This window comes from Gracilinanus agilis, chromosome 2 (assembly GCF_016433145.1).
Source record: "Gracilinanus agilis isolate LMUSP501 chromosome 2, AgileGrace, whole genome shotgun sequence".
Classification (NCBI taxonomy): domain Eukaryota; kingdom Metazoa; phylum Chordata; class Mammalia; order Didelphimorphia; family Didelphidae; genus Gracilinanus; species Gracilinanus agilis.
In genome coordinates this window covers 50100703-50112738 of record NC_058131.1, presented here as the reverse complement: position 1 = coordinate 50112738, position 12036 = coordinate 50100703, and the positions used below count along the sequence as shown (strand labels likewise).

The following is a 12036-nucleotide window of genomic DNA, read 5'->3' as shown; positions in this document are numbered from 1 at the left end:
TGTCTCCTTTTCTATTTCTGTTCAGCTAGAAAATGGGGCAGGAAGGCTGGCTTCCACCATCTGGGGAAGTGACAGTTGGCCTCATTTTCACCCTTACTTTTCAAGCTGTAACTCAATAGGCCATTAAAGGTGCTTGCTTATACTTCAAGTCAGTGGGAGTGCTTGGGTTGAAAACATTTATCCCAGAAGAACCCTCTAGAATGAGTCTCCAGCCCTACAAAGCAACTCCTTCACCCAGTGCCCACACTTCCAGCTTCCACATCTCATGACCCAGGATATATGACTTTAGAGGTAAAAGTCCCCATCCCCAAAGGGATGGAAATCCCTCTTGTCAGTTCCATCCTACAAATATTCATCAAACACTATTATGAATGGAATGGAATAAGCATTTGTTAGGTTTCTCCTATATGTCAGGCATTGCTAAGCATTTCACAAATATCTTATTTGATCCATCTTGAGGGAGGCACTGGGAATTCAAGGATAAAACCCCAGCAATTCTTGACCTCAAGGAGTTTAAAGTCTTTTTTAAAAATTTATTTTTAAATATTTTTTTCCATGGTTCCATGATTTGTGTTCTCTCCCTTCCCTCTTCCTTTCCTCTCCCAGAGCTGACAAGCAATTCCATTGGGTTATAGATGTATTATCACAAGGAGTTTATAGTCTTAAGAGTTTGTGTGTGTGTATTTATGGGGGAAGGAAGATTTATATATGCACAAATAAGCATAATTCAGGGTCAAAGATGACAGAAGTAATAGGAGAAATCTAGACGAAGCACTAGAGGAAGGCTGAGAAAGTAGAGAATACTTTTTGGTGTTCTATGAAGGAGAAAGAGGAGTCAAAACAGCTTAGTGGTGAGAGCCTGCCTCAGAGACAAGAAGAACCGAGTTCAGCTCCCATTTCTTACATACATAGACTGTGTGACACTGGCCAAGTCACTGAATTCCTTAATACTCTAGGGAACTCTTCAGAATTGTAAGTGGAGGGACTTGAAAAAAACCTTAAACCCTTTACTTTCTGTTCTTGTGTTTAACAACCCTAAGGCAGAAGGGCAAAGGCTAGGCAAAAAAGGCCTAGGGTCATATATCTAGGAAGTGTCTCAGGCCACATTCAAACCCAGGTCCTCCTGACTCTAAGCCTGGCTTTCAGTCCCCTGTGCCACCTAGCTGCTCCTCTTGTTGAGGGACTTTTTTTTAAAAGTTACAATTTAAAAAAAAATTTATTTTAGTATCACATTTTCACATAAGTTTTCCAAAGTTATATAATTCATATTATCTCCCTTCCTTCTTCCTTGCACCCCCCAGCCCAGAGCTGACAAATAATTCAATCTGGGTTATACATGTATTATCATGCAAAACATATTTCCGTATTATCCATTTTTTGTAATAGAATAATCTTATAAAACCAAAACCCCAAATCATATACCCAAATAAGTGAGTGATAAATCCTATGCTTTCTTCTGCATTTCTACTCTAACAGAGCTTTCTCTGGAGGTGGAGAGCATTCTTTTTCATAAGTCCCTCAGCATTGTTCTGGATCATTGTATTGCTGTTCATAGCAAAGTCTTATCACATTTGGTCATTCTACAATATTGCAGCTACTATGTTCTGGTTCTGCTTATTTCACTCTGCATCAGTTCATGTTAGGACTTTATAGTTTTTTTTCTGAAACCATCCTGTTCATCATCCCTTCCAGCACAATAGTATTCCATCACTATCATGTACCACAGTTTGTTCAGCCATTCCCTAATTGAGGGACATCCCTCTAGTTTCCAATTCTTTGCCACCAACAAAAAGGGAAGCTATAAATATTTTTGTACAAACAGGTCCTTTCCCATTTAAAAAAATCTCTTTGGGATATAGACTCAATAGTAGTATTTCTGGGTCAAAAGATATGCATTCTTGTGTAGCCCTTTGGTCACAATTCCAAATTACCCTTCAGAACGGTTGGATCATTTCACAGCTCTACCAGTAATGCATTAGTGTTGAGTGTCCTGTACTTTTTCTTATATGTTTCCTCTCCTGCAGTCCTTCCTCTGAATGTGGGTAGCGTTCTTTACCATAAATCCCTCAGAATTGTCCTGGGTCATTGTATTGCTGCTGGTACAGAGGTCTATTACATGTGTCCTGTACTTTAAAAAAAAAATTCTTTCCTTCTGTCTTAGAATCAATGATGCCTATTGGTTCCAAAGCAGAAGAGTGGTAAGGGTTAGGCAATGGAGGGTAAGTGACTTGCCCAGGGTCACACAACTAAGTGTCTGAGGCCAGATCTGAATCTAGGACCTCCCTAAGTATTCTGTACTCTTGAAATGCCATGTCTGGGGCTTATCTCTATCAACAGTGAAGAGTGGCATCTGAGCTGGATCTTGAAAAGAAGGAATTCTAAGTGTAGAGAGGACGGAGGAATGTGATCCACCTACTGTGACTGACTTCCTATTTGAATGAAAAATTAAATGGGGGAACTGCTAATGTTCTGTTTGGCTGAAACAGAAAATGTGGTATGGAAAGCAATGTGAAACAAGGATGGAGAGGTAAATGGATTCAGGTTTCTGGACCAGCTTTATTTTTGTTGTTGTTGCTTTGTTTAAACTATTACTTTCTGTCTTAGAATGGTTACTAAGAATTGGTTCCAAGGCATAAGAGGGGTAAGGAATGGGCAATCAGGGTTAAGTGACTTACCCAGAGTCTGACATGTAGGAAATGTCTGAGGAGAACATTGAGCCAATGTTCTCCTGATTCCAAGCCTGGCAGTCTTTGCACCAAGTCACCTAGCTGCTCTGAGCCAGCTTTATCTTCAAATACAGGATAAAGAGTTTATATTTTATACTATAGGGCAGTGATGGTGAACTTATGGAATGGGTGCCAAAGATGGCATGCAGAATGTGGGCACTCGGCCACCTTCCCTCCAACCCCATCCCCTTCATTACTAGAAAGGAGAGGGACTCAGGTGGAGCTGCTCCCCTTTCCACCACATCTGATGACATTTTTTCTCATTCCCCCACCCTTTTGCCCAGTGCCTATTTTATTCTAGGGATTGAAGCTCTGTACCAGGGCACTGCTTGGGGAGAGAGTGGGGGTGGGATCGAGAGTAAGTAAGAAGTCTCTAGGTCACCTTAGGTAACTGAATTCCCAGCGCCGGTGTTTGAACTGTGGGGAACCAGACCTGGGAATGTCTTTCATGTCCTCAAAACCAGCAGAAGAAAGAAAGAGACTCACCTTGGGTTGGGGCTGACTGCAAGTGGGGAATGTGGTGAAGAGTTTAATGCTGCCTCTTGGTGGCCCTAGAGCTTGGGGCATGAGCTGTGAAGGCTTGGGGAACTTGGAGGGGGAGGGAAGGAGGGAGAGGACTTGGTGGGGACTTTGCTTTACTCCTCATCTGTGGAAAGCATTTTTAGATATGATTAACTAATTTCATTCTTTTATTAATAGCTCTGTGAAGAGAGTCCCAAACATTTCGATATTGGGGGATGAGTCAGGGAGATTAAATATGTTAGCTAAAATCAGCTAACAATAATAGTTAGCATTTCAGTAACACTGTGATTCACAAACTACTTTACTTGGGTTGGCTTTTTTGATCTTTATAACAACCCTGGGAAGTAGTGCGGTTATTATTCCCATTTTACAGATGAAGAAACCGAGGCTGAGAAAGATCAAATGATTTATCCAGTTTTATAATCTGCATTAAAGGTAGGATTTGGACTCAGATTCTTTTGACTCCAAAGTTTAATATTTTTTCTGCTGTCCAGCTAGTAAATTAAGTATCAGAGTCAGGGTTGAAGCCTAGGCCTGTGAGAAGCAGAGTGTTATAAGGGAAAAAGCCCTTGATTTATAATCAGATGTCTATGATCTGATGATTCTTATAACCCTGAGCCTAGTACTTTCTCTCTTATAAGCTCTTGTTAATTTTTGTTGTTCAGTTGTTTTTAGTAGTGTTCAACTCTTTGTGACCCCATTTTGGATTTTTTTTGGCAAAGATACTGGAGTAGTTTGCCTTTTCCTTCTCCAGCTTATTTGACAGATGAGGAAACTGAGGCAATCAGGGTTAAATGACTTACCCAGCTAATAAGTGACTGAGACTGAATTTGAACTCAGGAAAAGGAGTCTTTCTCTCTAGATCTGTTACTTTATGCAGTATGGTGCCACCTAGCTGCCTTGCTGGTGTTAGTCCTCCTATTAGTGTTTAGGAACTGACTTTCCTCTTTCCTAGCACCTAGAACATGGGTCGGCAACCTTTTTGGCCATGAAAGCCATAAACGCCACATTTTTTAAAATGTAATTTTGTGAGAGCCGTACAGTGCTCACAGTGCGCGTTCCTGTAACAGCGCCTGAAAAAAAAAATGGACTTTATGGCTCCTGCAGAAAGAGCCATATCTGGCCCTCAAAAGAGCCAGATATGGCTCGAGAGCCATACGTTGCCAACCCCTGACCTAGAAGATCCTGACATGGGACTCTGAGTCTCATGATTCTGTAGGAAAGAAATGAGGGTCAAAGAGGAAAAAAAAACCTGGTCCAGCCATCATTTGGCCCCTTGGGGTGCTGCTTGCTATTGGTGGGAGGTCTCTCAGGCATTTTAGGGAAGGGCCCTGCAACAATGTACCCTACTCGTTCTAGGTGGACAGGACGGAAGTCATCAAGAGCAGTCTACACCCGGTGTTCTCCAAGGTCTTCACATTGGATTACTACTTTGAGGAAGTACAGAAGCTCCGCTTTGAGGCCTACGACATTCATGGACACTGCAGCATTGGCTCCCAGGACGATGACTTCCTGGGAGGAATGGAGTGCACTTTGGGGCAGGTAGCCACCTCCCCTCCTAGGCTCTGGATGAAGACTGAGAGTGGAATAGGCGTGGGTAGGTGGGTGGGAGAGTGCTGGAGAGAGGGAGAGAAGGAGCCACCTGAGGGATAGGAATGGGACTGGTGATAATGTTCATTATTGCAGCCAAGGGGCAGAGAAACAGACCCTGGATCAGTCAATGGACAACTCAAGAAGCAGAAGAGGGGTCTTATGGAGAGCTGGGATTCATTGGTCTTGCCCCAGATGCAAAAGCTTTATTTTGTTCCTGCCTAGGCAGGTATAGGCTACACAATTGGATTTGGGGCGCCCCTTGCGTCTTCCTGGCTGGGAGGCAATTTCCCCAAGGGTCATGCCTTGGTAGCAACTGAAATCTCTACTTGAAATTCCTTCCTTTGGTCTAAAGAAGTTCCTGTGAAAAAGTAAAATGTCTATTTTGGGGAGATCATTCATTAAGGTGCTTATCACCTCTCTATCCCTATTCTTCAGTATAAAGCAACAAGTGTTGATGATTCAACCCTGGGAGTGGAGGATAAAATCAGTATTAGCCAAGGTCTCTACCCATGAGGTCTTATTGGAATATTAAAGACAACAGAGAACACAGCAACATTAATTCACATGATAGCTTTTTTTTTCCCCTCAAGAATTTAAGGAGATTAATTAAGTAAGTGGAAAGGGGATTAGATTTATTCTGCTTGGCCCCAGAGGGGAGCAAAGGGTAGATGGAAGTTGTATAGAGGAAGATTTCAACTGAATAGGTTGGCTTTTTTTTTTTTAACAATTAGCACTGTCCAAAAGCTCACTGAGCTGTCCAAGATAGGTTACCCATCACAAGAGTCTTATGCAGAGGCCAGATGATGGATTGCTTCTTTGGGGGCGTTATGGAGGGTTTGGGTATGGATTGGATGAGATGGCTCCTAAGGTTCCATCAGACTCTCAGATTCTGTGAAATCCTGATAGCATAAAACTCTAATTTATATAGTTTGGAGCCTTACAGGGTTGAATAGGGTGATCTTTGATAGACACTGCTTTCCTTTCACCAACAGGACTCCCTATCTTCTTTTTGTAGATTGTGGCCCAAAAGAAGATGACCAGAGCTCTGCTCCTTAAAAATGGCAAGCATGCCGGCAAGTCCACCATCACGGTATGAGTGCTCTCCTGCTGTACTTTGCATTTGTATCCTCTATCCCTCACCATCTGCATCTCCAGAATGGTTCTAAGCTTGATGTATCCTATTTGAGTCTCCTCTAGAACTTGCCAACTCCATCCATGGGTGGCCATCTTTCCCTGGTTTTGGACTTTTGTCTGGAGACCTAGGAGATTGTACCTCTTAGAAATGTGCCCTTCCTCTTTCCTTATTTATCATGCTACTTTAAGAGATGTATCATGATGGATAGAATTTCCCATAGTTCCTTCTCCCCCTACACTCTCAGTTAAGCATTTACCTCATATTTCCCAGGAAAAATTGAAGCCATTCTTTCTTCTTCTCTTCCTTATTTCCTACCATTTATATGCCTTCTGCCACTAATTTCTCTTTCACCCCTGTCTCACATGATAAAGCAGCCCTACTCTTTATCAAGACTAGCCCCCCCACTTGTTCAAGTGATCCCATTCCATCCTATCTCCTTGAGCACATTGCTTCCTCTGTCATCCCCATTCTATCACTTTTCAACCTCTCCTTGTCTACTGGCTCATTTCTCACCACCTACAAATATGCCCCTGTCTCTCCCATCCTGAAAAAAACCTTCACTTTGATCCTTATCTAACTGTTGTTCTATATCTCTTCTGCCCTTTGTGGCTAAATCCTTAAAAAGGCCAACTACTATAGGTGACTCCATTTTTTCTCCTCCCACTCTCTTCTTAACCCCTTAAAATCTGGCTCTTAACCCTATCTTTCCATTGAAACCACTCTTTCCAAAGTTAGCAGTCATCTCTGAGCGGTCAAATCCAATGGTCTTTTCGCAATCCTCATTCTCCTTGACATCTCTGAATCTTCTGACACTGTCCATCATCCTCTCCTCCTTAATAATCTCTTTCCTCTCCTTGACCTCCTCCTACCTATTTGATTACTCCTTTTCATTCTCCTTTGCTGGCTCCTTATTAAGGTCATGTCCATTAATTGTGGGTGTCCCACAGGACTCTGTCCTTGGTCATCTTCCCTTTTTTCTCTATACTACAGACTTCCACTGAAGATCTCATCTGCTCTTATGAATTTAATTATTGCCTCTATGCTAGTGATTCTCAGATCTCTCTATCCTTCCTCAACCTCTCTGCTGACCTCTAATCCTGTATCTCCAACTGCCTTTCAGATACCTGAAGCTCAACATGTCTAAAAGCAAACTTGTTCTCTTTTCTATTCAACCTTCCACTTCTCCTACCTTCTCTATCACTGTAGAGGGCAACACCATCTTCCAAGCCCCTCAGGCGCACCACCTGCATATCATTTTCCATTTCTCCCTATTTCTACCCCCCACCCCCTCCATAACCAATGTGTTGCCAAGACATTCACAGCATCTCTCAAATATACCGCCTTCTCTCTTCCTTCTCCATCACTCTAGTGCAGTGATGGTGAACCTTTTAGAGATCAAGAGCCCAAACTGAGACCCTCAAGCCGCATGTGAGCCACCCCCTTACCCCAGAAAGGGGATGGAGGAAGTGCTCCCATTGGGATGCTGGACAGAGCGGTGGGTCATGTGAGAAATGTCCTCAGGCACACATGGAGAGGGAGAAGGGAGCAGCCCCCTCTGGCACTCGTGCCATTGGTTTGCCAACAGGGCTCAAGTATAAGCCTTCATCCCTGTAGGATTGGACTATTGCAATAGCTGCTGGCAGATCTGCCTGCTTAAAGTTTCTCCCCGCTCTGATCCATCCTCCATTTAGCTACCAAAGTTATTTTCCTAAAATGTAGGTCTAACCTTGTCACCCTCTTCTCCTACTCAACAAACTTCAGAGGCTCCCTATCACCTCTAAGAACAAATATGAAATTCTCTGCTTGTCATTCAAAGCCCTTCATAATCTAGCCCTCTCTGCCATTATGTTCCAACTCAAATCCTGTTTTTTACTGGAATACTTTCTCAGCCCTTCTTAATTCCTTTGCCTTCCCACTGTTCATCATTATTTATTTAACCTGTATATAGTTTATACACACATGTATACACACAAGCATACACATATACAAATATACACATGTAGGCAAGGCATGCACACAATATGCACACGTATGTATACACACATAGACATGTGCACATGTACAGACATTTATGTATTTGTTTATTTGTTGTTTTCCTTATTAGGTAGTGAGCTCCCCTAAGGGCAAGGACTATCTTTTGCCTCTTTTTTTATCCCCAGAGCTTAACACAATGCCTGGCACACAGTGGGCATTTAATAAATGTTTATTGATTGATTGAAGAAGACCTGACCTTTAACACGTGCTAGCTGTGTGCCTCTGGGTAAATCATTTAACCTCTCTGAGCCTCTAAATTGCATAACAGTTGTGGAACTAAACATTCTCTAGACAGTGATATCACAGGATTCTGACTCCACTCTTTACCAGTTGCCCCAAATATTTCAAGAATCCGGGGTAGTTGATTGCCCTGCCAGCCACAATAACTGTAACAACTGACATTTATATACCACTTAAAAGTTTTTTAGAATTGATACTAAGTATTGGTGGTAAGGATTAGGCAATTGGGATTAAGTGACTTACCCAGGGCCACACAATTTAGACATGTCTGAGGTCAGATTTGAACCCAGGACCTCTCATCTCCAGGCCTTTCTCTCTATCCACTGAACCACCTAGCTGTCCCTCATTTGAACTTTTCAATAACCTTGTGCTGTTAGTGCTGCAGATATCATCCACGTTTTTGAGGGGCCTGGATCTGATTTCATTAATTAGAAGGTTAAATGAATGATACCGGATCACACCACCAATATCTGTTGGGGCAGGGCCTACATCCCTATCTTCCTCACCCAGAGGTGGGCCTAGCTGCCCATCTAACTTAGCTTTAGGTATTTTTTTAAGACTAAATTTCAGAGCCAGTGTTCTGTATTCTATACCATAGCTGACCCTCTATCCATATTTTACAGATAAGGAAACAGAATCAGAGAAGGTAAGGCACTTCCTTCTGATCACACAGACAGGATCAGGGGCAAGAGATGAAGCTGTCTTCCTGATTCCAAGCCCATCATTCACTCTATCTCTACACTTCCCCTCAAGACACTTCTGCATCTTTGCAGTTGGGCTTTGCGAGTGTCTGTGGCGGAAATCCCTTCAAGACCTGGGCTGTGGTCAACGAGGCGATGATGCTCTTTTTTTGGAATTTAGGGGGACAGTCCTCTGAAAACAGACAGATATCTCCAAAGCCTTAGAAGGCAGATTGCCTTCATCTCAAGACATCTGAGTAAGCCCTTACACTATTGGAATGAGATTTATTCATAATGAATAATCACCAAAAGGATAGCCCCTCGCATGAAGGATAATCACATTTATATAAAGCTTTAAGGTTTACAGAGCACTTTATCTCCATTATCTCATTTGATCCTCACAACAATTCTGGGAGAGAGGTTCCATGTATCCTCGTCCTACAATGTGGCAACAAGAGCTCAGAGTTGAGTGACTTCCTATGGGCACCCAGCTAATAAGGGTTAAAGGTGAGTCACCAAATTCAGGCCCTCTCCACATGTTCTTTTTAAAAATTTCTTTTAAATTTAATTCCATTAAAAAACAAAACAAAACACCCTACCTTCTGTCTTGGAACCAATACTGTGTATTTTTTCCAAGGCAGAAGAGTGGTAAAGATTAGGCAATGGGGGTCAAGTGACTTGCCCAGGGTCACACAGCCAGGAAGTGTCTGAGGTCAGATTTTCCACTTGTTCTTAAGGCCTATTTGCATAGCTAATTACACTCTACAAATGTTCTTGTTAGGCTCACAATACTCTTCAAATTAAAGGGAGCAGGCATGATGACCTTCATTTTACAGATGGTGAAACTAAGGCTAGAGAGGTAAAGAAGCTTGCCCATGGTCATACAGATTATTGGCAGAGCTGGGGTAAAGTCCCCTGACTCCCAATGAGGAGTATTCTATTTATCACCTTAACCAAGGCCTCAAGGCCTTCCTTCCTCCCTCCTTCCCTCCCTCACTCTTTGTTCCTTCCTTCCTTCCTTCTTTCCTTCTTTCCTTCCTTCCTTCCTTCTTTCCTTCTTTCCTTCCTTCCTTCCTTCCTTCCTTCCTTCCTTCCTTCCTTCCTTCCTTCCTTCCTTCCTTCCTTCCTTCCTTCCTTCCTCCCTTCATTCCTTTGTTCGTTTGTGTGTTCCTTCCTTTGTTCCTTTTTCTTCATCTCTTTCTTTGTTTCTTTCTTTCCTCCTCCCCCCTTCTTTATCTGAGTCATCTAACTGCCTCTCCCCTTGCCTTTCTATGACTGTGGTTTGGTTTGGCTGGGCTCTGTGTGATGTCTACTTGAACAGTGCTTTGGGAGTACATCTATAAAATAAGGGAAGTTAATGAAAAACTCTGGAAACTTCCTTCTGCCTCGGAGTCTTATGATCATAGGACATTCTCATCCTCCATAGGTGATAGCAGAGGAGATCTCTGGGAACAATGGATATGTGGAACTCTCCTTCCGGGCCAAGAAGCTTGATGACAAGGTAGGTGGAAAGGACAAGGAATAGTCCAGGAGGACTAGGAGTTCCGTGATAGGTAGTGAAAGTGATTGCTTTAACTTTATCTTATTTCCCCCCAAAATGACTGCTTTTTAATTTAATTTTCTTTAAAGCTACTACTTTAAAAAGCAGTAGCTCTCAAGAAAATCTTAGTGTTATTCTTTCCATTTTCCAGATAGGACAATTTGAGACCTATAAAGATTAATTGACTTGCCTTCTGCATCCTGATTGGTAGATCAAAGAGTCTGAGTTCTTGTCACTATGTTCCCCTGCCCTTTAAGTGGAAAGAGATTCCCCCAGCATACACTTTTCTCCTCACCTGGGGAATTAACTGTATTTCTCTTCTGCTACTACCAGGATCTCTTTAGCAAATCAGATCCTTTCCTGGAGATCTACCGGATCAATGATGATCAGAGTGAGCAACTGGTATACCGGACAGAGGTGAGCTGTGGGAGGTCATTGTCTACAATGAGAGTAATGGACACTTAGGGCAGAGGGAATAAATATATGGCCATAAATATCAGGTAGGCGTAATTTTTATTTCCCTGGAATATGAACCTGTCAAGTTATGGATGAGGGATGCAGAGCATTCACATGGTACATACTATGTAACAGACATTGTGCTAAGTACTGTTTTTTTTTTTAATCCTTACCTTCTGTCTTAGAATCAATACTAAGTATTGGTTCCAAGGCAGAAGAGCAGTAAGAACTGGGCAATTAGGGTTAAGTGACTTGCCCAGGGTCACCCAGCTATTTTATATACACTTTTTACAAATATGATCTCATTTAATCACAACAATCCTTCACGGTAGTTACTATTATTATTGGATAGTTAAGGAAACTGAGGCAAACAGAGGTTAAGTGACTTTCCAAGGTCACTCAGATTTGAACTAAGGTCTTTCTGACTCCAGGCCCAGTGCTGAGTCACCAGCTGCCTCCCAGGGAAGTGAAGACTGTGAAGGGGGATGGAGCAGCTGTCAATAGTTCTTTTTATGAGAAGAAGACAGACTGAGCTTATCAGAAGAAAAAACAGCTCATACTTATATTGCTCATTGCATATCCAGAGCTCAAAGGCTTACAAAGACATTTTTCCCTTCCTTTCAACAATCTTGTTGAGGTAGGGCCAGTGCAAATAATATTATTCTCTAAATTGTAAAGGAGCTGCTGAGAGGCTGGATGATGGCTCACCTAGAATCTTAGAGTTCACTGACTGGTCATCCATTCTCATGATCAAACCCAACAAAGAATTTCTTCAAAAACAAACGTCCCCTAGAAGTGGCCAACTTGCTTCTGCTGAGAGACTTCCAGTGACAAGGAATTAATTTAATCATGAGGCAGCCCCGTAGACAGTTTCAATTGTTAGGAAGTTTCCCCTTATATCAAATTTAAACCTAATGTTTATAATTATACTGGTGAGGCAGTCATGGTACCAGGAAGATCTGAGTTCAAGTTCTGTTTCTGACATGTACCAGATGTGATAGCTTGGACAAGTCATTTAACCTCTAAGTGATCTGTTGTTCAATTTTTTCCAACTCTTTGTGAAAATCCATTTCAGATTTTCTTTGCAGTGATGTTTGCTGCTTCTCCAGT

General features: G+C 42.2%; 1 protein-coding gene across 1 annotated transcript in view; it reads left to right on the top strand.

Annotated features, from left to right (window-relative positions):
* CPNE7 (copine 7) overlaps positions 1–12036 on the top strand; it is a 39251-nt gene that overhangs the window by 6477 nt on the left and 20738 nt on the right. Inside the window, exons 2-5 of the mRNA XM_044660523.1 lie at positions 4608–4790; positions 5857–5931; positions 10357–10431; positions 10804–10887. Of these exons, the coding sequence (XP_044516458.1) occupies positions 4608–4790; positions 5857–5931; positions 10357–10431; positions 10804–10887 (417 nt within the window). The remainder of the gene's footprint in view (positions 1–4607; positions 4791–5856; positions 5932–10356; positions 10432–10803; positions 10888–12036) is intronic.